Genomic DNA, 24,839 nt, shown 5'->3' on the forward strand with positions numbered 1-24,839 from the left:
CTACACACGTGCAATGGAATAAGGTTTAATTAATTAATTCTGAGCTACTCTCCTTTTCTGCTGCTGCTCTGTCAGTTCTGGGGGAAGATCATGTGACCAGGCAACGACTGATACATTTGTGCTCATGTACGTGCACAGCTGTGGTGGGGGCAGGACTCACAAAGGGGGTAAGCGCGGCCCTCCAAACCTAGACGCCAACGCTCCCTTACCCCCCCCGCCCGCTCCCTTACCCCCCCCGCCCGCTTCCTTACCCCCCCGGCCGCTAACTCCCCGGCCGCTGGGGGGCCAAGCAGCCTCGGATCTGCGCCAGTCCCACTCTCCACCACCTCTCACTCCCGTTGTGTGTGTGTGTGTGTGTGTGTGTAGGGACATTTTACTCCTGCCAACAATTTGTGCCTCACTTTCACCCCACCCCCCCCTACCCCTGTCCTTCACCCCCCCTACCCCTGCCCTCCCCCCCTACCGCTGCCCTTCACCCCCCCTGCCCTTCACCCCCCCTGCCCTTCACCCCCCCTACCCCTGCCCTTCACCCCCCCTACCCCTGCCCTTCACCCCCCTCTACCCCTGCCCTTCACACCCCCCTACCCCTGCCCTTCACCCCCCCTACTACCCCTGCCCTTCACCCCCCCTAACCCTGACCTTCACCCACCCCTACCCATGCCCTTCACCCACCCCTACCCCTGCCCTTCACCCCCCCTACCCCTGCCCTTCACCCCCCCACGCCTGCCCTTTGACTGACGCACGCACACACCCTGACTGACGCACGCACACACCCTGACTGACGCACGCACACACCCTGACTGACGCACGCACACACCCTGACTGCTGCACACACACACACACTGACAGAAACACACACACACTGACACAAACACACACACACACACACACACACACTGACACACACTGAGACACACTGAGACACACACACACTGACACACACACTGACACACTGACTGACACACACACACATACTGACACACACACACACTGACACACACACTGACTGACACACACACACACACACTGACGCACGCGCGCACACCCCCACACACAGACTGACGCGCGTGCACACACACAATGAATGGTACACACACACACACACACTGACACACACACTGACACACACACACTGACTGATGCGCGCACACACACACACACACACACACACACACACACACACACACACACACACACACACACACTAACTGACACACACACACACACACTGACTGACACACACACACACACACACACTGACTGAATGACTGACTGACTGCCGCACGCACACACTGACTGACTGAGGCACACACGCACACACTGACTGTGTGTGTGTGCGTCAGTCAGTCTGTGTGTGTGTTTGTGTTTCTGCGTCAGACTCACTGACGCGCGCGCACACACACTGCATGAAGCTGTAAAGGAGGGAGGGGGGGGAACTGGATTGATGTGAATGGGGGACAGACAGAGAGAGGGGGAGGGGTGAGGAGAGAGAGAGGAGCGGGAACATTACATCCCGGGCAACGCCGGGTCTCTCAGCTAGTATAAAATAAACGTAAAGAGAGGGTGCATACCATTCAATGATGAATACAAAAAAAGGAACAACAGGACAGTCACTCTTATACTCCCAGAAAGTGAATATATATATATCATTTACGTGAATCACTATCCGTATTTGAAGTGTGTGTGTATATAAATATATATATACATACAAATGAGCATACAGTAATATTTCCATTTGCTATTTGCCTTGCTATGGAGGGTTTTTGTCACTTTTTTACTCACATAACTTCACATATATATATATATATATATATATGTGTATATACTGTATATATATATATACATATATATATATATATATATATATATATATATATATATACATACATACAGTGGAAGTGTATTTACCTACACACTCACTCCACATTTCAGTAACATACATATACATCTAAATAATATTCACATATACACGTTTGCTATAAATGGAATTATTACAATTTTACATTATATACACGTGCAATGAATGGAATAAACACTGTAATAAGTTTGAAATCGCCTATCCGAGCTGCTATGCATGGCTGATCCCTTTTCTCCAGCTTCCTTGAATGTACTCTATGAGGAAGATCATGTGACCAGATGCTAGTGCACGTTTAGAGGGAGGGAGGGCAGTGCTGACAAAGGGGTGTGCCTGGGTTTGTGACAGGCCATGAAGGGGCAGTGCCTTAGCAAATGCTTGTTAAAATAGAATACAAGAAAATTGGTCTTTCAAAGTTGTTTTTTTAAAAACAGAAAATGCTAAAAGTATTATTTCTTACTACAGAACTGATTTATTAAAAAAACCACACATGCAGGATATTGACTGAACTGCAGCTTTAATAAAGAGATTGGCATTGATTTCATTAATAGGAATACAGAGCTGTCAAAGGACCCCCAGTTTGGAGCATGAGACTGGACCTCATACATGCAGGAGGATCTCCTCACCTCTAAGGCAGGAGATACATGCATGTAAAGGGAGGAGGGGAGAGGCTGATGAGGGGATATTTGACTGGGGTGGGGGTGGGGATATAATGTATGGGAGCTCGGTGTGTGACATATTAGGGATGATATGATTGTGCGGCAGTTTCTGTAATATTGGAGGTGTGGTTATAATGTGTGTGAGTGGTTTCGGAAGACTTCGGAGCATGGTTATGGTTTATGCGGGTGGGGGTTAGGACTGTATCTCAGGGTCTCCCAATACCGTGAGATTTACCTCATGCTACATGAGGCAAAGCCCTAATGCTTCACACTCACGCAAATTGCATGGGACTTGACACGGGCTGGAAATATAGGATGCACAGAAATAATTAGCTGTAATTTTCATTTACATTTGGGATCTATGGATTTTCATCGTTATACACATTCTTCTTCATCATGTGCATCTGTCCTCCGTAATAGCAGTTCCCTATTCTCGAGTACATCCTAATGCTCTTAATCCCACAAACATTGTATGCATCTTTAGCTGTGTCTTCATAATTGTGATTTATAGATCACTGAGCCATTCCAGGAAACATGCTAAAGGCTGTTTTTACAGCATTCTTAAAATTAAAATGCTTGATTTTAAAGCTTGGCTCTTACATTTTATCATACTGATTCCTCTACATCTTGAGTATTGGATTTCCTTCCCTTGATAATATTGATTTCTTTATGTCTGCTGTCTGCTGATGATGTACTTGTCTTTTTTTTAACATTTGAAGGGCCAATATGAGGGAGGTGCACATAGCAAAACAAAAAAAACTTCCACTTAGCCACTTGTAGTGCAGGGCATTTCATCGTATGTTCATCTATTTTAGAACGTAAATAAATGTTTTTAGACTTTTATTATCTGTACACAAACTGTAATGTTTTTAGCCAGAACTGATAGATTTTGCTAACATCTGTAAATTATGATATACTGTATATACTGTACATGATTATTTGCAGTTTATATGAAGTGTATACAGCAATTGTAAATGTGTGCCCTTGGTTGCAGTTTAGTAATGTCCCATCTAAAATTGTGTTGGGATAACTAATAACTTGTTTTTTTATTGGTAATTGCTCACACCTTTTTTATGAGTGTGCAGATAAAGAAAATAGCTCTATAGAAAACAGATGGGCACAGGGTAACACGTAAGGTGGCAGATATATTTTGGATCTGTTTCATCGGGTTAATCCATTGTGGGCATTTGAGAACCAGCAGGGGGAAAAGTGGGAAGGTCATTGAGGAAGTCTTTGTACTCCTGTGTCAAAGTGCTTTATTCTCATTATTGTGGAATATGCAGTCTTTTGCTGACTTCTGTTTTCAAAGCAATGTGCCTGGAGGGAGAACACTGACTGTGCACTGTAATTTATATGTACATATATATTTTCTCCATAAGCAATGTGTATTATTTTACTACAAACATTATACATTAATGTAAAATCTATTTTAATGTTGCGTTTAATGGGGGTGGGGCGGGAGTACAAGTCAGCAGTCACAAGTATATACAAATGTTTTAAGGCTATTATGGATTCACTGCTGGCATCGTTCAGATTCTAGAATAGAAATATGCTTGCTTTTCGAAATGTATTATCAACACATTTGTTTCAATTCAGACTGCATAGTTCAGAGGCAGTGGACAGGGAGTATAGTCTTCCACATTTTCATTTTAGACTCCACTCGCTCCACAGTTATTTCATAGTAATTGTATTGGTCATGAGAATAACTATATTATTTGCAGTTGGTGGAAAATAAGAATTGTCATGAAATTAGTTTTGACAAACAAGCTTTTAGAATCATACAAATTATTGAACTGTGAATTTCTATGAACCAACTGCATATTTGAAGATCTCTCTTGTCCATTGAAAGGCCAAATTATTTACAACATAATTTTAGTGCTGTAGTGCAACAGTGAATTTATATAACTGTGTGAGGGAGTGAAGGTGTTAACTCACTCCCTTTGCGAGGATCAGGAAACTACACACTGTTGTCAGGTTTTCTACCTGTACTGCATGAGGGGGATATAATAAACTCCTGATTGAACAGGGTAAAAAAAGGCAGGAAGTTTGTTCCTGTTCCTAAGGCAGCAAGCACGGAGGGTTACAGAAGGATTGTCTGTGACCAGCTGGGCCCCAAACGCCAGCGACAGCTCCAAGTCTGCAGGGACCCAGGCTTCATGTTCCCAGAGGGATCTACCTGGGAACAGCAGGGAAGCAACAAACCTGCAGTACAGACAAACCTGCAGAAACCAGAGTATGACGGACCAGTATACTAAGATAAGACTTGGATATATATTGCGCCCTGATACAATTTTTTGTTTCCGACTGGTAACTGGACTATACAGCCAGTCAGGTAGTTAGGGCCTTGTCAGTCTAGTAAGTATCCAAGAGGGAGTAGGCTTTGTTTTTATGCTTTGTTTTGGCTTAAAGGGACAGTGTACCCGATTATTTTATGTTGCCTTGTATTATAAATAAACACCTGCCGAGGGTTTGTTTAAACACAAAATCTACATGTATATGTTTCTCTGACCTCAGCTACAGGCCAGTCCGACACAAACTGTATTGGAATACGTGATAAGGACTGGTATAAAAGTATTCTATTGATATACATACAGTTAGGTCCGGAAATAATTGGACACTGAGACAAGTTTTGTTATTTCGGCTGTGTACCCAAATAAATTCGAGTTACAGTTAAATAATGAATATGGGCTTAACGTGCAGTCTATCAACTTTAATTTGAGGGTATTCACATCCAAATTGGAGGAAGGGTTTAGGAATTACATCTTTTTAATATGCAGCCCCCTCTTTTTCAAGGGACCAAAAGTAATTGGACAATTGACTTAAAAGCTGTTTCATGGACAGGTGTGGGCTATTCCTTCGTTATTTCATGATCAATTAACCAGGTAAAAGGTCTGGAGTTGATTCCACAAGGTGCAAACCATTCATAAGCCTCAAGAATAGAAAGGCCAGATTAGACTTTGCAAAACAATATCTAAAAAATCCAGCCCAGTTCTGGAACAGCATTCTTTGGACAGATGAAACTAAGATCAACCTGTACCAGAATGATGGGAAGAAAAAAGTATGGAGAAGGTTTGGAACGGCTCATGATCCGAAGCATACCACATCATCTGTAAAACACGGTGGAGGCAGTGTGATGGCATGGGCATGCATGGCTTACAATGGCACTGGGTCACTAGTGTTTATTGATGATGTGACAGAAGACAGAAGCAGCCGGATGAATTCTGAAGTGTATAGGGATATATTGTCTGCTCAGATTCAGCGAAGTTGATTGGACGGTGCTTCACTTTACAGATGGACAATGACCCAAAACATACTGCAAAAGTAACCCATGAGTTTTTTAAGGCAAAGAAGTGGAGTATTCTGCAATGGCCGAGTCAATCACCTGATCTCAACCCGATCGAGCATGCATTTCACTTCCTGAAGACAAAACATAAGGCAGAAAGACCCACGAACAAACATCAACTGAAGACAGCAGCAGTAAAGGCCTGGCAAAGCATCACAAAGGAGGAAACCCAGTATTTGGTGATGTCCACACGTTCCAGACTTGAAGCAGTCATTGCCTGCAAAGGATTCTCGACAAAATATTAAAAATGAACATTTTATTTATGATTGTGTTAATTTGTCCAATTACATTTGAGCCCCTGAAATAAGGGGACTGTGTATGAAAAAGGTTGCAATTCCTAAACGTTTCATACGATATTTTTGTTGAACCCCTTGAATTAAAGCTGAAAGTCTGCACTTCTATTGCATCTCAGTTGTTTCATTTCAAATCAATTGTGGGGGCGTACAGAGCCAAAATTACGAAAATTGTGTCAGTGTCCAATTATTTCCGGACCTAACTGTATGTTTTTTATTAACTAAGACACCTTTTTGGTAACTGCTAACTTCTGATAGAAACATGCCGCACAATTATTTTGTAATTGTGAAGTGCTGTGAGTCCAATTGAGAGAAAAGCGCTACATTTTAATATTATTTGTAGCAGGGTAGTCATCCTCACCTTTAGAGAGAGTGTATAGGTCTTTGGACAGACTGTGCGGAGTTGCATCGGCCATGTTGTGGTTGGCAGGACTGAGAGGATGGAACATTGCCTTTGCTATGCAGAGATACCTCAGCCATTTTGGGATTGGAGAAGACCGGCAAAGGAAAAAACTGAATATCCTCTGGTAAAGGACACGAAGCGCAAGAACTCCTCTCACGGGTGGAGAATATCACAGGGAATCAAGTAACGACGTTGGCAGCATATGTACTGCACCGACACACTTTATTCGAGCAAATACCCAGTATGTACCTGGCAGATACCTGGAATGCGCCGCTCCTCACCTCTGACAAGCCCCGTTGCGTTTGCCTTCCCAGCCTGGGTTCATGCCTGGCTGACGGGCGGCTGATCTGTTAAATGATAATGATTAGGATTTAATAGGCTGCAATGCTTCGCGTGTCTACCAGATGGCATAAATTCATGAATTGTAATGCAGTATATATATATATACTGTGCAGTATTGCAGCCAGCGGGAATAAAATGCTTCAATCCCTGTCTGGAAAATACCTCAATGCACTCGGGCAGAAAACAGTCACAAACCTCAATACACCCGGGTATACCCGAATTCGTGGGACTAGCCGAGCTCGAATAAAGTGTGTCGCCAGTGTAGGAAGGAAAAAAGAAAAATATAGTGCAACCCAGTTTTAAATAACAAACAATGCTAGAGCAGGGAGCTCCAGTTCACTCACATGCTCCAGAATAAATTAAGGCAGTTTAACCACTCTGGGTTCAGTAGCGACGCAGCTTTGCTTGGCTCTGCTCAGCTTTCCTCGTCTCTCACTTCCGCACTCGGGCGGCGTCTGACGTCACAGACCTGCTCTTCCAAACCTCTTCTGGTAAGGGAGGGATCGTCTGGCTCCGTAGTTGGTGTCAGTGTCAGCGCGAGATGTTTCAGCGGGGAGACGCAGAGAAAACAGCTGATGGCACAGCAGAGAGTCTACACTGCTTCACAGGTCAAATCGCATAAGGTATCCCTATGCGTTTCATCCGAATGACCGGACTTCTTCAGGGGTGTAAGGATATGGCGCAATTAGTCTAGGTTAAATAGTCCCCATACTGGGAGGAGGAACAAAAGACGTCACGGCGCTTACTAAGTCTAATAGGCTCAATTTCCATATCATTACAATTAGCAGCATACATAATCAATTAATACAGAGACAATAAGAATATTATGGAAACACCTAAATACAACAAGCTCTAAAAAGGAATATTTATACTAAAATAATATACATGATTAGGTTATATAATAAAAAAAATACATTAGTAAATTACACAATAAAAATCATGATATAAATTATGCAAATCCCAGAATATAGACCCGAAGAATCTGAATGAAAACAAGAAAAACAATCAGTGCATAAAAATGAATTTTTATTTACTCTTCATGGGCATATGATTCGGAGTACATTTATTGTACATTTTATTGTATATTGAACTGATAATAGTACGATCTAACGGAGCTGCATAGCCCTCTGTCATCTAGGCGGACCATCTCCGTGACGCTCACTACACCCGGAAGGATACTGCTAACCCGGTTGCTCTCTATGGTGAGAGGAGCGTCTGAACGGCAGGAGGAGGGTGTCCTGCGATCGATACACAGAGTTTCTACCGTGACCATCTGGCCCCCCTGCTCAGAGACGATTTACTACTCCACACCGGAGACAAAGCTGGTTACCTGCTGCAGTTGTTGGCGAATGAGTTATTATCTCATACATGCGAATATTACTTAGCCATTTGTGAGTGCACAGTTCATATTTTAATTCCAGTCCCATAAATATTTTAACCATACTACACTATGAGTGCGCCTGTTTTCTGTTTGTTTCTTCAAGGGAGTGGTGTTTCCCCCCAATAAGGCTGCAAAGACTCTGGAGGATAGTGATCTGGGACTGATTTTTGTATCTTCTACACATATTTTTTATTATTTTTTTAATTATTTTTTCATATATATTGTTGCACATATATGCTTTTGTTCATGAATATATTTGTTAGCTATTGAGTATATTTTTCTAGTTGATAGTTATATATAGATATATGTGTTCTATATTTTGCTAGTTGATACATAATATTGTTTAAATACACTCCGTTAAATTATTTGTTTTTTTATCCTCACAGCTATATTTAGTATCTGTTGTTAATACAGTTATCAGATAGGCTCCACTTCTTGGTTCTCCTTTTCATATATATATATATATATATATATATATATATATATATATATATATAAATATATATATATATATATAGAGGTATCAGTACCGTGTTAGCCGAGCTTCAATAATCAAAAAATAAATAGATGATACCGTTCTGTGGCTAACGAAATGCTTTTATTTGTGCGAGCTTTCGAGATACACTGATATCTTCTTCCGGCATACAGTCATATGTCATATATGTCAAAAGGTTCCTGAAAGCAAGTGATGTAAGCACATCACATCATTTATATCCACTCCCACTCCACACACACCTTTTGTAAAGCACTGTATATACTGTGGGCTCTCCATTCATTTATATTCACACAGATACACACACACTCTCTTACATCACTTGCTTTCAGGAACCTTTTGACACCTCTAGCCATAAAATACATCCACACCGGGGGAAGGACTAGCACAGATAACATTCCAAGAGACACTGTTTTTAAGTATACCTTTTGCTTGCTTCATTCATTGTAACATCGCCGGAAGAAGAGATCAGTGTATCTCGAAAGCTCGCACAAATAAAAGCATTTTGTTAGCCACAGAACGGTATCATCTATTTATTTTTTGATTATATATATATATTATATATATATCTACTATATATTTCTCAAACAGTCATATGTGGCTATGTCTGTATGTGTCTCCCTGTGTCCCTAGCGGCAATCAGATTGGACCTTGGGCCAGGCCAATGAGATTGGTCCCTTGGCCCGCCCGCCCCCGCACACCTCTCATTGGCCTGAGGCGGAGTGACGGGCCAACACACACACACACACTTCCCCCCCCCATCACGTGCGCCGCCCTGCACCGGCTCCCGGACGGAGGGGAAGCGCGGCCCTCCTGCCGCCAACTTCAGCCTCCTCCCCCCTCGCTCTCAACCGCCTCCCGGAAAGACAGAGGGGAAGCGAGCCGCTACCTCACCGCCGCTACCTCCCCGCCGCACCATTACCTCTCCGCAACATCCCCACCACGTGCGCCGCCACCCTGTACCGGCTCCCGGACGGAGGGTAAGTGCGGCCCTCCTACCCCAGCCGCCAACGCTCCCTTACCACCCCGGCGCTCCCTTACCCCCCGCCGCTCCCTTACCTCCCCGGCGCTCCCTTACCCCCCGCCGCTAACTACCTGCCCGCTAACTCCCTGGCCGCTGGGGGGCCAAGCAGCCTCCTCGGATCTGCGGCAGTCCCACCTCTCACTCCCGTCGTGTGTGTGTGTCTGTGTCTGTGTCTGTGTGGACCCCTGCCCTTCACCCCCCCTACCCGTTCCCTTCACCCCCCTTACCCCTGCCCTTCACCCCCCTTACCCCTGCCCTTCACCCCCTACCCCTGCCCTTCACCCCCCCTACCCCTGCCCTTCACCCCCCCAACCCCTGCCCTTCACCCCCCACCACCCCTGCCCTTCACCCCCCACCACCCCTGCCCTTCACCCCCCACCACCCCTGCCCTTCACCCCCCACCACCCCTGCCCTTCACCCCCCACCACCCCTGCCCTTCACCCCCACTACCCCTGCCCTTCACCCCCCCTACCCCTGCCCTTCACCCCCCCTACCCCTGCCCTTCACCCCCCTACCCCTGCCCTTCACCCCCCCCCACGCCTGCCCTTTGACTGACGCACGCACACAAACCCTGACTGACGCACGCACACACCCTGACTGACGCACGCACACACCCTGACTAACACACGCACACACCCTGACTGACGCACGCACACACCCTGACTAACGCACGCACACACCCTGACTGACGCACGCACACACTGACTGACTGAGGCACACACACACTGACTGTGTGTGTGTGTGTGTGTGTGTGTGTGTGTGTGTGTGTGTGTGTGTGTGTGTGTGCGTCAGTCAGTCTGTGTGTGTGTGTGTTTTTGTTTCAGCGTCAGACTCACTGACGCGTGCGCACACACACACAGTGACTGACTGACGCACACACAATGACTGACGCACACACACTGCATGAAGCTGTAAAGGGGGACAAACAGAGCTGTAAAGGAGGGAGGGGGGGGGGGTAACTGGATTGATGTGAATGGGGGACAAACACAGAGAGGGGGAAGGGGAGAGGAGAGAGAGAGGAGCGGGAACATTACATCCCGGGCAACGCTGGGTCTCTCAGCTAGTATTATATATATATATATATTATATATTATATATATATATATATATATATATATATATATATATATATATATATAATATATATATATATATATATATATATATATATATATATATAATCAAAAAATAAATAGATGATACCGTTCTGTGGCTATATATATATATATTTTTTTTTTTATATATATATACATATATACATACAGGTCTGCATCCCTGCCTTTCCCTATTATCTCTAAGCTTCCACTGTAGCCAGGGATTTGCAAGTTGTACTGTATTTTTATTTGCTATAAAGTGGATTGTTTTTGTCACCAGGTCAGGTAGTAGGTTTTTTCTCTATGCTTTAATATGGTTGTAATCTTTAAAGTGTTATGCTAATTTACAGTCAGGGCCAGCATGATGGCGGTGCTGTCAGTGCCACTGCATTGAGCCCCACAGTTAGCGGCTTCATTGATAGGGGAGAGCGCGTGGCCTCTGCAACTTCTCTTCCACAATGTCATCCTGCAGTGTCCCTCATCATGGCACCGTGATGGCAAATGGCATCCCGTTGTTATGACAATGGGATGCCCGGTGGCACCGCGTTGCGATGACATGATGCTGCATGGTGTTCTGACATTCTGTTGTCATAGCAACACGATGCCATCTGAGGGACAATGCAGAAAGACATTGCGAAGGAGACGGTAAAAGGCTCCACACCAGTTCACTGCACCGAGCCAGTGTTACCGGCCACCCCTGTTTACAGTGCTAAACATTTTTAATGAAAAATCATATTTGGAACCTGCCATTCTTAAAACACGCCTATTGTCCTCAGAAAATGTGAATGCCATGTCCATCCAAATACTGCCAAGGGAGCTTTGATCTTACTGAAACGCGATGCCGACCTCTTTTGTACAGAAAGGGTTGATCAACAAGCGATTTATCAGTGGCATGGGTAAAAATGCACAAGAACAGAAGAATGAATCCGTTACGCATGGTGGATTTAAAATTAGCACACAAATCATGAATTTTATACACTTGCGTCTCTAGGTTAAGCGCTTCTGTGTTCTCTTTGGTCTTATCACTCAGTTCTGCATCTGCTTTTATCACACCACACGTTTCATGTCATGTACAGCAATTTAACAGACAAGTGCCTGCACATTTTACTGAAAAGGTTTTTCTTCACTCTATACTATGAAGATCCCAATTAATGAAGCCCAAATCCCAGCGATGACACATCTTTGCCTTCAGTATTTTTGCTTCTCCGTGTGCTCTTCACAAAAAAACCTGTCAAAGTACAAATGGTAGTTTTTATCTTTTGAAAAGTTTTTGAGCTGCTGCCTTAATTAGCTCAGAAGCACTGGGGTACTTATTCAAAGTCCAGCAAACAAAAAAATATTTTCCTAATATTTCTCAGTACAATGTTGATGTTAGTTTTGCCATCTTTGGGATGTCCCCAGATTTGTGTGACTTCAAACAATTCTGTTACTTTGTAACATAGTTCACTTAGGGCTGGCTCAGATGTGCAATCTACAGTACCAAATATTCAAAGGAAATGTGTGATTTGCCTAATGTTTGCATATCCAACACCCCATGCACATCAACATTTAAGTTATGTTTATTGCCTTTTGTAAAACATTATAGGGAACATGCATCAAACACCGGTCTGGTCTGTGGCACCTGTGCACATTCAGGTCAATGGGAGTTCACATTGGAACGGGTGCGAATACCCGTACTGGATCTTGATGCATGTGCACCTATGTATCTCATAATTGTATTATATTATGGATGGGCCTGCAGTGTGCATTGCTTGGAATATCATTTATACACACTGCTTTGTGACACACTACCTGCTCATCTCTCAGTGTGAGGGTAATTGATATGCTTCATTAAACCCATTTTTTAATCTTATCTTCACCCTATAGAATACCATTCATAATATTACATAGACAGGGATATCAACCTGCAAAGACCGAAATCTGTGACATTTGCGGGCTCAAATCCCCAAAAATCTGCATTTATAATGGGATAGTGCAGATTAATGGCCAGTGAAGTCTTTGAGACGCTGATGCTAAATATCTTTGTGACTGACTCCTAACCACTGAGACTCACAGAAAATCAGTGAGTTGACATGTCTTCATACTTCTTAAACAGGCCTTTCCATTTAAAAGGTCTGTTTGTATATGAAACGACAATATTTACTTGGAAATCATTGCAGTATGTCTTCTTTGAACATACGCAGAGAACACGTATAGAAGATAAATGGGCAGTCTTTAAAACATTGTTAGAAAAGCACACTTATCAGTGTATACCCTTGGGTAATAAGTATAAAAGAAATAAGTCAAAACCAATGTGGCTAAATAAACAGGTAGGGGAGGAAATGGACAAGAAGAGGAAGGCGTTTAGATTCTTTAAATCAGAAGGGACAGAGACATCCTATCAGAAGTATAAGGAATGTAACAAAAATTGCAAAAGGGAAATCAAATTAGCAAAAATGGATAATAAAAAAGGATTGCAATAGAAAGTAAGGTCAACCCTAAAAAGTTCTTTAAATACCTTAATAACAAAAAAATGAGAAAAGAAAATATAGGACCCTTTCAGTGTGAGATGGGTAGGCAGATTATTGGAGATAAGGAAAAAGCAGAGGTATTAAACAATTTCTTTGCCTCTGTGTTTACCAGGGAAGAATCAAGTTCAATAGTAGCGCCACAGGAGGAAGCCACAAACTCCATATTAATGAACAATTGGTTAACTGAGGAAGAAGTTCATAAGCGACTTGAAAAAATTAAAGTAAATAAGGCACCTGGCCCCGATGGCATACATCCAAGAGTTCTCAAGGAGTTAAGCCCAGTAATAGCAACACCATTATATTTAATATTCAAGGACTCCATTTCCACAGGCTCAATACCACAAGATTGGCGTAAAGCAGATGTGGTGCCTATATTTAAAAAGGGAGCTAGATCACAACTGGGAAATTACAGACCTGTAAGCCTGACTTCAATAGTAGGGAAACTACTTGAAGGTTTAATACGGTATAATATTCAGGAATACCTAATGGAAAACAAAATTATTAGTAATAGTCAGCATGGATTTATGAAGGATAGATCTTGCCAAACTAACCTTATTTGTTTCTTTGAGGAGGTAAGTAGGAATTTAGACCAGGGTAATGCAGTTGATGTGGTCTACTTAGATTTTGCAAAGGCTTTTGATACGGTTTCACACAAGAGGTTGGTGTACAAAATAAAGAAAATTGGACTCAGTAATAATATATGCACCTGGATTGAAAACTGGTTAAAGGACAGACAACAGAGGGTTGTCATAAATGGAACTTTTTCAGGTTGGGCTAAAGTCGTGAGTGGAGTACCTCAGGGATCGGTACTGGGACCCCTGCTTTTTAACTTGTTTATTAATGACCTTGAGGTTGGGATCGAGAGCAAAGTCTCCATCTTTGCTGATGATACTAAATTGTGTAAGATAATAGAATCAGAGCAGGATGTAATTTCTCTTCAGAAGGACTTGGAGAGACTAGAAACGCGGGCAGGTAAATGGCAGATGAGGTTTAATACAGATAAATGTAAGGTTATGCATTTGGGATGCAAGAATAAAAAGGTGACTTACAAATTAAATGGAGATATATTGGGGGAATCCTTGATGGAGAAGGATTTAGGAGTGCTTGTAGACAGCAGGCTTAGCAATAGTGCCCAATGTCATGCAGTAGCTGCAAAGGCAAACAAGATCTTATCTTGCATCAAACTGGCAATGGATGGAAGGGAAGTAAACATAATTATGCCCCTTTACAAAGCATTAGTAAGACCACACCTTGAATATGGAGTACAATTTTGGGCACCAATCCTAAGAAAAGACATTATGGAACTAGAGAGAGTGCAGAGAAGAGCCACCAAATTAATAAAGGGGATGGACATTCTAACTTATGAGGAGAGGCTAGCTAAATTAGATTTATTTACATTAGAAAAGAGGCGTCTAAGAGGGGATATGATAACTATATACAAATATATTCAGGGACAGTACAAGGAGCTTTCAAAAGAACTATTCATCCCATGGGCAGTACAAAGGACTCGTGGCCATCCCTTAAGGTTGGAGGAAAGGAAATTTCACCAGCAACAAAGGAAAGGGTTCTTTACAGTAAGGGCAGTTAAAATGTGGAATTCATTACCCATGTGAGGGCAGATACAATAGATTTGTTCAAAAAAAGGTTGGACATCTTTTTAGATGAGAAAGGTATACAGGGATATACCAAATAAGTATACATGGGAAGGATGTTGATCCAGGGATTAATCCGATTGCCAATTCTTGGAGTCAGGAATTAATTTTTCCCCTTAATGGGGTTTTTTGTTTGCCTTCCTCTGGATCAATAAGTAAGTATAGATATAGGATAAAGTATCTGTTGTCTAAATTTAGCATAGGTTGAACTTGATGGACCTACGTCTTTTTTCAACCTCATCTACTATGTAACTATGTAACTATGTATAGCTTAACAGATTTTGCAAGACCGTCTTTAATAAAAAACAAATACTGCATGAGCAGCAGTGGGGAAAGTGCCTGCTTCTATGCCAAATACGGACCTCCTACATTATAAATGATGTTTAGTGTCACCTTCCTTTTATGCAATAAGAGGATGTCTTATACACATATACGGGACTCTTGAAGTTGGGAAAGTAAAATAAAATATTAACCCTTTCTATGTATGGTAATCGATACGTGAATATTAAAAGCTAGGTAAAAAAATGTACATTTAAAATGTAAATGGAAGCCTATTGTTATTAGTTGTAGACATACATAAAAGTAGTGTTGCTTTTGGCCTGTAAGAGGCTTCGGCCTATTAAACTTTGAAAGGGACTATTTCCATCTTATTTTCAGTCGTCGTCAACCATTTGAGCAGATGTCTGCAACACATATCTGGCAGTACAATGCAGGCCCCCCTAGCACTGAAATTATTGTATTTAAAGTACCTTGTAAACTGAACCAACCGAGGCTACTGTGTATGGAGCACTGTAATTGGTTAATAGCCTTAATTTCTAATTACATACCCATTCTAACTTTGAGGGCAGATTTACTAGCACCTGCAGTATCTCTGTATCTATCCATGATTCCCTGTAACATCTGCCCTGCTAACTCCTAACGCTCTTTTAGTCATCTTAAGGAATTAAACAAGTAAACAGGGAGTACTGAAAAGGAACAGAAGACAGATGTATAAAGGGAGATGGTGGTGGAAGAACAAAAGAACAGAGACATAGACATACGAAATAGACAAAGTCAAAGGAACCGACGTTAAATAGATAGCATTCTCATAAAAATGTTAAAAAGACAATGAAAGTGGTATGTGCATCAAGGCAAAAATAATATTTGCTGTTAAAGAGGCGTTTTTTTTTTAACTGGGTGGGAAGTAGGGAGTCTTCGTAACTGAACCACGTTAATTGCAATACTGGGAACCCCTTGCTTCTCGAGATACTTACCTATAAATGGGCTGCCGGTAGCAGCCCTGGCTGGGGATGGAAAATGTCTGTTGAAAGGTCCTGCATCCCGCTGGCCAATAGGAAGCCACAACGTCATTCCTTGGGCTTCCTATTGGCATGCGGAACCTTTAACCAAATATGAGATATCAGCAGCCACTTTAGAGGTTAGTATCTTGGGGAGCAAGGCATCCCCAGAGCTTAAATTAATGCGGTTCAGCTCCGGAGACTCCCTGCTTCCCACCTAGGGGTAGGACTCATTTTGTTTTGTAAAGGTAAAGATCATTTAAATTCACACATGCAGAAGCATTTTGAGCACGTGTCCCTTAGAATCAATGTTTCAAATTATGTTGCCCCTTAGATCAAAACATATTAAACAACTAATAAGTGTAACTGGCTTTATTGGAAAGATTCAATCACCCTTTAAGTAAATGTTTTACTCATTTGTAGCTCGTGAAAAATAAATGTGTGTTGCTTTTCTTCAGGAATACTGGATTTATGCAATTTGGCTGCTTGACAGAACATACATTTCAAGTTATATGTCCTGTCTCTCAACAACTGATTTATCTGTTTCACCTTCAACATCTCTAATAACAGTAAAAGCTGTATATACTTTAGTAAACATGATTATTTGGAAATAAACAAACAAGATGTCCCATCATCCCTATTATGTCGGTAAACCTATGGAATAGAGTGTATTATTTAAATAGTGTGTGCTGCCCATTTCAGCAAGTCTGAAAAAGTAAACCATTACAGTATGGTGAGACTCTAAATCTGTGAGACTGAGCTTGTATAAAACTTGGACGTTCTGCAGTTGAGGCCTACTACATTGATAGGTTTCACAATCATTTGTTTACATAGGCTTCTGAGCTATCAGATGGCAATTATTGGCAGATTTTCATGTCCCTTTAACTCATTCCATAGAAGAGTGATAGATGTTTTATTTGAAACCTTTCACACTAAGCGCCTGGATTTTCATCTTGTTTTTGATTGCAGCTGGTGCTCACGAAAAAATTGGCTGGGCATTTGGGCTCGGATTAGAAAGGTTGGCTATGATCCTTTATGGTATTCCTGACATCCGTTTGTTTTGGAGCGAAGACGAGCGCTTCCTGAAACAGTTCTATGTGTCCGACGTCAATCAACAGATACAATTTCAGGTAAGAAATACAAACAACTATTATTAGACATTGGAATTTCCTTATTGTCTCTCTTTTTTTACATTTTGCATTTCACAAAAAAAGTATTTGTTGGCAGTTTAACTGGATTAACTTTTCTAAGCCGTGGAACATCCTAATAAACTAACACAATAGTTCTTCATGAGCTTTTTCGAAATTTGAGAAGTTTGTTGTCTAGAGATGGGCAAGAAATTTGCCCTGAAAGCTCATTTACAAATTACATATATGAAAATCTTTATTGGTATCCATAATCCTGTTCTCTGAAAAGCTAATTGGTCTTCTACAACTCTTGGCAATGTAACACGTTCTTTGTGGAGCATCCTTACACTCTATTTTCTATATAAAAATGGAAAGGTAATAATTTGTAGTTATCTAAAAAAAAAAAGTATATCTTGTGAAATCTGTAGCTTAATGCTTCAGCCTAAATTTTTCTTGGTGACACCACCTTGTTTATTATGTTTTCTTATGGGGTACTGAGATTGTAGGTTTGAGTAAAAGGAGGTGAGGCAACAAGCACATGAGAGCTTTGTTTAAGGGTGGTGAGCTCCTTTTCTTGCTCAAACTTCACACAGAGTCCACCGCTGCACATCGATGGTTAAAATGAACATTATGGTATTTATTACAGAATTAAAGCAATGTTCCTAGCTTCAGTTCTTGTGTGCGGAGGAGGGGTTTGTGTGACGTTTGATTCTAGTGGTGGCTAGATCACCATGCTTATTCTGCCAGCAACATCACAAAGTTTCCAGACCACCACCTTGTTGAGATTGCACTGGTATCTACCATCTTGCTTTAGATATATCTTGGTTTGCTGAAGAGGTTTAAACACATTTAAGCCCATTAACTTGAATCGATCTTACGGTGTCATTGGGACGGTGAGGGGGTAACCAGGCTCACAATAAAGGTTAAGCCCGTCTGGTTACCTCTGATACATGTATTGGGGTTCGGGAGTGTCAACTTTTGAGCCCAATGACTGTCAATGCAGGTCTGTAAATTATGCGACAATAAAGAATTTTTGTGATTTTACCTTTCCAATAGTGCCAGCAAGCAGAGATTGCTAGACTATGAGTTTCAAGGGGGGTTTATATCAGAAAGTATTGTCAGAATGTCTAGGTAGCCGGGTTCCAGAGTTGCTTGATACCGCAAAAATGTACCCAGGAATCTCGAATACATTGAGACACATTGCTCCGGCAAAAATCTCCCCTAAGAAAACACATGCGCGACTCACCGCTAGGATATCCTGCTTCAGCACAGACAAGAAAGGTAAATGGGGCATAGGGATGTGGGGTTTTCCTGGAACGGTAAAGGGGTCCCTAGTTTAAAAGGGGATGCCCAGTTAATGCCCAATCCACCCAGATTATGGTATAGGGGTTCTGGGAGTACTCCAACCATACATAAGGTTGCAAGGAGTTTAAAAAGTCTAAGGGACCTATGCAGTAAAGGTTCAAAAAAATATCGCCGGGCCATTTATATCACCGTTTTTTGGAGCGTTGCTATCACGATATTCAGAAAGCGTTGATTACCTGTCATAGCAAAATTCCCAAAACGAGCGAGTTGCTGGCAGCGATTGGATCGACCCTCTGAAAAGGCCTAACCGGTGATTCATTTCTGCTGCAGAGAGAGAGCTGCTCAGAGAGAGTCGCCTCTCAAACCAAAAATCTCGCCCGAAATGTATGTTTTTTAATATACATTTTCATCCTAGTGTAGATGTGCAGGGGGTCTCCGGAGCAGAACCGCGATGGTTTGAGGTCCGGGGACCCCCTGCTTCCCGAGGTACAGGCCCCGTTAGGGGGTGCCGTTATCTCCTATGCATTTAAATGTCTCGGTCACGTGACGCAGGAATCCAATGCATAGGAGATACCGGCACCCCATAAGGGGGCCTATATCTCGGGAATCAGGGGGTTCCCGGACATAAAACCAATGCGGTTCTACTCCGGAGACCCCCTGCACATCTAGACTACGAATTAAATGTATTTTTAAAAACATTTACTAAGCATCAATACACCACCCCCACCCGTGCCCCCCCATAATGTAAAACCATGATTTATTTTTTTACATACATAACAGAGTGTGAGAATATTTATTAACATTCCAGATTAATTCTCCTACAGCCTGTGGCCAGGCCTGGAGTGAGCGGAGGGTATGGGGTTGGGAAAAACTAAAAGAAAAAAGGTAACCAATTCACCTTTATACTCATCTGCCCCAGGGTAAAATACAGGGTCAGATGGAGTACAGGGGGCATTTGTGCCTGTGGTCGCAAGGAGTATGATGGAGGACAGACTACACGAATTTGCCAGGCCTTTTACTCCTCCAATCTCGGGGGTGCTTAGAAAACTGTTACAAAATGCACAATGCACAATACACATACAACCAAAAGTGGGCAAATATAAGAACTGAGAGAGTGGCGTCTTACCCCAATGTCAATCCGGTCTCAGCCCGCTTATCTAACTTTGTGGGCTGATCAGGAGTACAGCTTCAGCGGCCTTTATTCGAACAAATCACGGCGCCGATTTCGTGTGCTCTGCTGTACTCCACGCAGCATGAACGCGACCAATCGCCCCAGGCACCCGTGCTTATCGCGATTGCTTTGTTTGAATTTCATGGATTCTGTTTCTTTGGGTGCAATGAAATGAATGAATTGCAATGTGTACAGTACTGTGCTACTGTGTTAATTTAAAGTGTTTAAAAAACAGAACTCTAAAATGACATTTTCTGTACTCGCCGCACTCGCGTCTTAAGGCGGTAAGGTTGGAAGACATCCTGCATCATGATATTGGTATTCCGATGTACACAACGCGTCAAGTGTTCGAATAACGTCTGCTGCAGCTGTCCACGTGGCAAGGCCAGCTCACCATTACCACAATGAAGATTATGTGTCACAGGACAGAAGCAAAGTTGTGCAGGAGTGTTCAGGGTGATTTGGGGTTGGGCGAGTCAGGAGTCGTCTGGGAGTTCTGCTGTTATGTCTGCTCTGGTTCCTTTATTCTTGGATCGGTTCCACAGTAGACGTCTTGTGAGGTGTCGCAGGGCAGGTTGGAGATCCTGTACTGGTCGCACCGAGGTCCAAGTCATCTCTGGAGATAGATGGGCCTCTGAGCAGGACCGGGTGAGAACCGGGGGTATGCTGATTCCAAACCATTTAAGGATGGCTGGACCATCTTCCAGATATTTCAGTGTCAGAGCTTTTCCCTCCTGTATAACCAGTAGCCTAAACGGGAAGGCCCAGTGATATCTAATATTGTTATTGTTTTCCCTCAGCTTTGTAGTCACCTCTCTGAGATCTTGCCTATGTGAAAGCGTTGATGGGGAAATGTCAGTGAACGCCTGAAGGGAAATGTTCTCAAATTTCAGATCCTTTGGGCCTCTCGCCACTGCGTTGAAATCCTCTTTGGATCTAAACTGGTGAAATCTAATCACCACGTCGTGTGGTTGGCTGCCACGTGGAGGTTTCACTCTTAAGGCCCTGTGACACCTGTCCAGCGTCCGAGAATTTTCCGTCTGGTAAGGCCTCAGTGAGCCATGATCCTAGGAAGCCCTCGATATCCATCTCTGCTTCGGGGATACATCATACTCGCAGGTTATTCTGGCAGTCCCTGTTATCTACATCCTCCTGCCGTTCCAAAATATCAGCAAATTTTACCTCTCTCAACTCTGCGTCCACCCTTTTCCTGTGTCAGGCCGCGTATCGTCCATTTTGTTTTCCAGGGAATCCGTCCTTTCTCCTAGGGATGATATCTCTTTCTTTAGGTCCTTGACTGCATTGTGCAGCAGCAGCTTAATATTGCCAGATAAGTCCTTAATGTCTTCTTTAGTTGAGGGTTGGATGCTTGGTTCCGATGCCGAAGCTGACTGGGTGTGGTGCCAAGGCTCTGAGGACATAGAGTGCCTGGGGAGTTCATGTTTTCTAAATAAGTCACCTAGTGAACCCAAGTGATTTAGAAAGGCGCTTATTAACACTATATACAAGTGTTCAAAATGTGACAGTGATCAAAGAAATATTAAATAGTGTAAGGTGAAATTAAACAAAAAATCTCAACCTCCAAAGGGAATAGTACAGATTCCCTTCAACAAGTAGATACAGTTAGGTCCGAAAATAATTGGACACTGACACAATTTTCATAATTTTGGCTCTGTACGCCACCACAATGAATTTGAAATGAAACAACCGAGATGCAATGGAAGTGCAGATGTTCAGCTTTAATTCAAGGGGTAACAAAAATATTGTATGAAACGTTTAGGAATTGCAACCATTTTCATACACAGTCCTCTTATTTTTGGGGCTCAAATGTAATTGGACAAATTAATACAATCATAAATAAAATGTTCATTTTTAATACTTTGTCGAGAATCCTTTGCAGGCAATGACTGCTTGAAGTCTGGAACGCATGGATATCACCAAACGCTGGGTTTCCTCTTTTGTGATGCTTTGCCAGGCCTTTACTGCAGCTGTCTTCAGTTGTTGTTTGTTCGTGGGTCTTTCTGCCTTATGTTTTGTCTTCAGGAATTGAAATGCATGCTCGATCGGGTTGAGATCAGGTGATTGACTCGGCCATTGCAGAATATTCCACTTCTTTGCCTTAAAAAAACTCCTGGGTTACTTTTGCAGTATGTTTTGGGTCATTGTCCATCTGTAAAGTGAAGCGCCGTCCAATCAACTTCGCTGAATTTGGCTGAATCTGAGCAGACAATATATCCCTATACACTTCAGAATTCATCCGGCTGCTTCTGTCTTCTGTCACATCATCAATAAACACTAGTGACCCAGTGCTATTGTAAGTCATGCATGCCCATGCCATCACACTGCCTCCACTGTGTTTTACAGATGATGTTGTGTGCTTCGGATCATGAGCCGTTCCAAGCCTTCTCCATACTTTTTTGTTCCCATCATTCTGGTACAGGTTGATCTTAGTTTCATCTGTCCAAAGAATGCTGTTCCAGAACTTGGCTGGCTTTTTTAGATATTGTTTGGCAAAGTCTAATCTGGCCTTTGTATTCTTGAGGCTTATGAATGGTTTGCACCTTGTGGTGAACCCTCTGTGTTTGCTCTCGTGAAGTCTTCTCTTTATGGTAGACTTGGATAAGGATATGTCTACCTCCCGGAGCGTGTTCTTCACTTGGCTGGATGTTGTGAAGGGGTTTTTCTTTACCATGGAAAGGATGCTACGATCATCCACCACTGTTGTCTTCCATGGACGTCCAGGCCTTTCTATGTTGCAGAGCTCACCAGTGCATTCTTTTTTTCTCAGAATGTACCAAACTATTGATTTGGCCACTCCTAATGTTCCTGCTATCTCTCTGATGGATTTTCTTTTTATTTTAGCAGCCTATGGATGTCCTGTTTCACTTGCATTGAGAGCTCCTTTGACCGCATATTGTGGGTTCATAGCAACAGCTTCCAAATGCGAATGCCACACCTGAAATCAACTCCAGACCTTTTACCTGCTTAATTGATGATGAAATAATGAAGGAATAGCCCACTCCTGTCCATGAAACAGCTTTTGAGTCAATTGTCCAATTACTTTTGGTCCCTTGAAAAAGAGGGGGCTACATATTAAAGAGATATAATGCCTAAACCCTTCCTCTACTTTGGATGTGAATACCCTCAAATTAAAGCTGATAGACTGCACTTTAAGCCCATATTAATTATTTAACTGTAACTTGGATTTATTTTGGTACACAGCCGAAAGAACAAAACTTGTATCTGTGTCCAATTATTTGCGGACCTAACTGTACATCCAGGGATTGGAGGGAGCATATGATTCGCTCCCTCCAATCCCTGGATGTTTCTAAATAAGTCAGACAGGTATCCTTGTGTTTTTTTTTTTTTCCCTATGTCCACTTTTGGAGGCATGTTAGCGGCTGCTAATTGTTTGAATTCAGATGAATTTGGGTTGAAATGTGTGCATTCTGCTTATATTAAAGCCCAAGAAACTGAGGAGCTCGTGTCTAATGCCACATCTACTTTCGTGCCACACGTGCGCCTCATACTATTTTATTTTTAATGGGAGAATGTATACATCTTATATTGAAATAAATTATCCTTAGTATCTAATCACAGTTAGAACTTCTGGTTTCTGACTGCACTTAGAAATATAAAGAATGTTAAAGATCCATGGATTGGCCACCCCCAGCCTGGCGTACCCACCCATGACTTCAAAATCGAGGCAATACATGACATTTATTCTTCGCATTTCTGGTTTAATACATGACATTTGATGCATGAAAAATGCATCCCGCCACCCCCCCTCCCCCACTCCATAACCGGCAATAAAAAGAACAACAAGCTAAACATAACAAACGGTAAAGGTAATGAAATATTGAAAAATTGCAGGCTTTTAAAGAACATAGATATCCTGTCCACGGACATCCTTAAATTGCTATATCAATCCATGCTCCCCTGAAAGAATAATAATCGGGGAAATTGAATAGACATCTACTATATATTATAAAACAATCTATTAACCCTAATGTATTTATACAGTCCAGCAAAGAGGGAAATACTAGGGGAAAATCCTCTGAATTCAATCCTCTGGGTGCTCAGTCTGATCTTTGTAAAGTTCTCCAGTGATGAATGTCTCGCCTCTAGGAATGCTTTGGCCTCTGCTGCTGAAGAGAAGATTTTGCGCAAGTTATTCACCAGAACCATGATTTTGTCCAGGTGCCAAATAAAAGCCTTCAGACTGCATACCGTCTCTCCATTTTACTAACTCTCTTCTTTTCCCTATAGTTTGTGCGCTGAAGTCGTTGAAGAAGGCAATCTTGTGTTTCCCATAATGTAAAAAGTCCATCTTTCTTTAATATTGTATTCTCTGTTCCTTATCTTTATATCTTGAGATTCGCATCAAAATGTGTCTTGGTCTGTCCCCAGGATTCAGTTTAGGACCAAGGGCACGGTGCTCTTTTTCCATTTCCCTGTCCTCACCGTCTTCTGGAAGGTGCAGAACATTTTCAAAAGCTTTTAGACAAAGGCTTCCAAAGATGAGTCTTTCTTAGCATCTTCAGGGATTCCTACAAGAGGTAGGTCGGACCACCAGTCTCGGTTTTCTCTGTCCTCGGCTATGTCTTTCAATTTGAATGACTCATTCTTGAGTAGCCTAATTTCTTTGGTGTCGACATTTTGCCTTATTTCAACAGCTATCATTTTACATTCCACCTCAATTTCTTGAAATTTATCAAGCTTAAAGTCCAGCCCAGATATCTGGCTAGTCACTTCCTTGTAATTATTTCGTATTTCCTGAAGTAACACTTGTTGGGGATCACTGGGTGGCTTGGAAAACTGATTATAATGGATGACGGGTTCATCTATTTCAGTAATTCTGAGTTACTGAACTTGTATCGTCTGCAACCTTATGGTTATACAATTCTTTA

At 42.3% G+C, this 24,839-nt stretch overlaps 1 protein-coding gene across 7 annotated transcripts in view; it reads left to right on the plus strand.

Annotated features, from left to right (window-relative positions):
• The window catches only part of FARS2 (phenylalanyl-tRNA synthetase 2, mitochondrial), a 507,148-nt gene that overhangs the window by 289,892 nt on the left and 192,417 nt on the right, over positions 1-24,839 (plus strand). For all 7 annotated transcript variants that reach the window (XR_012799135.1, XM_075585788.1, XM_075585794.1 and 4 more), the window contains one exon: positions 17,296-17,456. Coding sequence is in view for 6 of the 7 variants with exons in the window: in XM_075585788.1 (XP_075441903.1) it covers positions 17,296-17,456 (161 nt within the window). In the remaining variant the exon portion in view is untranslated. The remainder of the gene's footprint in view (positions 1-17,295; positions 17,457-24,839) is intronic.

This window comes from Ascaphus truei, chromosome 2, assembly GCF_040206685.1.
Source record: "Ascaphus truei isolate aAscTru1 chromosome 2, aAscTru1.hap1, whole genome shotgun sequence".
In the NCBI taxonomy this organism is placed as follows: Eukaryota; Metazoa; Chordata; class Amphibia; order Anura; family Ascaphidae; genus Ascaphus; species Ascaphus truei.